The sequence below is a fragment of the Trachymyrmex cornetzi genome, unplaced genomic scaffold (assembly GCF_001594075.2).
Source record: "Trachymyrmex cornetzi isolate Tcor2-1 unplaced genomic scaffold, Tcor1.1 scaffold709, whole genome shotgun sequence".
Taxonomy (NCBI): Eukaryota; Metazoa; Arthropoda; class Insecta; order Hymenoptera; family Formicidae; genus Trachymyrmex; species Trachymyrmex cornetzi.
In genome coordinates, this window is record NW_017300036.1 from 5,256 (window position 1) to 7,095 (window position 1,840).

General features: G+C 40.2%; 1 protein-coding gene across 1 annotated transcript in view; it reads left to right on the plus strand.

Moving 5' to 3' along the window:
* Nucleotides 1–367: 367 nt before the first annotated feature.
* Nucleotides 368–1,840, plus strand: part of LOC108767645 (THAP domain-containing protein 1-like) — a 7,085-nt gene continuing 5,612 nt past the window's right edge. Inside the window, exons 1-2 of the mRNA XM_018517616.1 lie at nt 368–428; nt 528–668. Coding sequence (XP_018373118.1) covers nt 368–428; nt 528–668 — 202 coding nt within the window. The remainder of the gene's footprint in view (nt 429–527; nt 669–1,840) is intronic.

Genomic DNA, 1,840 nt, shown 5'->3' on the forward strand with positions numbered 1-1,840 from the left:
TGTAACCCTAAACTTTTCATACGAAACATTTTTCTCTATCCCTACTAGTTTTCGAGATATTTGACTGGATCACTTCAGATGGTCCACCCTGTATATTAGAGCTTTTTGCTTTTTGTCCGTGAGAGAGGAAGAGGTAATGGAAATGTTAAGCTTTAGGCTTTTTGTTGTTCGTCGGGAATTAAATATAATAGGCAGTTTGCCGTGATGATAAAATTGTAATGTGATAATAAGAATATTAGGCTGTTGCGCCGAGAGTTGAATAATGTTAGGCTGTTCGCCGTGAGAAGTAAAATGTAATGTGAATGATTAAAGAGGCTGTTCGCCGTGATGATGAAAATGTTTTGTGCTGGGATAATTATGTGAAGCGATGCAAAGAGCAAAGATAATATGCGTGGCAGACGAAGATTACCTACGCGTAGTTGAAGCGGGTTTGTAAAAGAAATGAACAATGTGCTACAACTAATAAATTGTGATAAGTTTCCTGCAATTATCAATGTGAGATTATTTGAAACCCTATCCGGCGTTAGTATATGAAAGACCGAAGCAGGCGACTGAGGGACCGCAACGAGACGACCGAAGAGAGCAACTTTCACACAAGGAAATACCTTCTCCTTTGGAGGTTAAAAGGAGTGGCGACCGTAGACAAGTAGACGTGATAGGGCCGAATGGTTAGATAATTGATTTGAGTTCGGTCACAACCTAACCTAAATTTTATCACATCATGATTTTACATAATTCCGCATAAAATGCAATACACCGATTTTGAGTGTGTGTTAAGCCTAATTAATGTCCACGATACTAGAAATCGATCCGAGATCTCAGACCGAAAAAATTAACAAATCACATTTAAACAATTTGATCACATGACCATTGCGATTGGTCAATTCTTTCTTCATCCGAGGTCTCGGACTGATTTCTAGCATCGTGGAGGTGGACACAAGGCTTTATAGTTTTCGGCCCGATCGGGTTTACACCAACCTGGGTTGGATTATGTTACGTCTCGAGGGGACACCGGCCGGCTTCCGGTATCGGCGCTATCCTGAGGCTATGGTTAGAGATCCTATAATCAGAGTTTGGCCAAAGCGGACAAAAGATGGCGGATAGAAGGAGATAACAGATATTGCTTTCTTTCTCGTATTACGCATGCGCAGAAAGCGTGAAGAAAGCTGTCACAAAATAGGTTACGGCAGGTCATGGTGATATGGTTAAGGATCTCGTATTGTGACAAATAAATATTCTATGATAAATAAATATAAATTATCTTTTTATGTATATTATGAAACTTTATGTCCACCTTGTTAAAAATCACTCTAAAGTTTTAATAATTTTCTTTATCCGGGATCTCGGAACAGTTCCTAACCTCTTTGAGACAAAGCTTTACTCGTCTGGGAGTCGATTGTGTATCTTGAAATGAGGTGAAAATTACAAAAATGAGCAAATTCACTATGTACTGGTCAATTAAATTATCAATATTCTAATGAATTTGCTCACTTTTGTCCCCTGATTAGAGCTATCTGTCTCTTTCTATTCTTCGAACTCGTTTTCCGACAATGTACGAAGCTATCCGAAGAATACCGAATGGACAGAAGTAGAGAACCAATACCAAACCAAACCAATACCAAACGCTTAGACTGCATCAACGCATGAAACGCTTTCACTGCCTCACTCAAGTCGAAAGAGAAGCAGTCAATGCGCTGGGAGGAGTGCTAAGAATTCAGTACGGTTAGTACAATCTGGGGAATTCAAGTACTCTCGAAGCGCTTTCGAAGCGCGCAATAGCTAACTCGGAACGACTTTCTATGCAGTCTACGCGCTTCATGCGTGACTCGGAACGCACCCA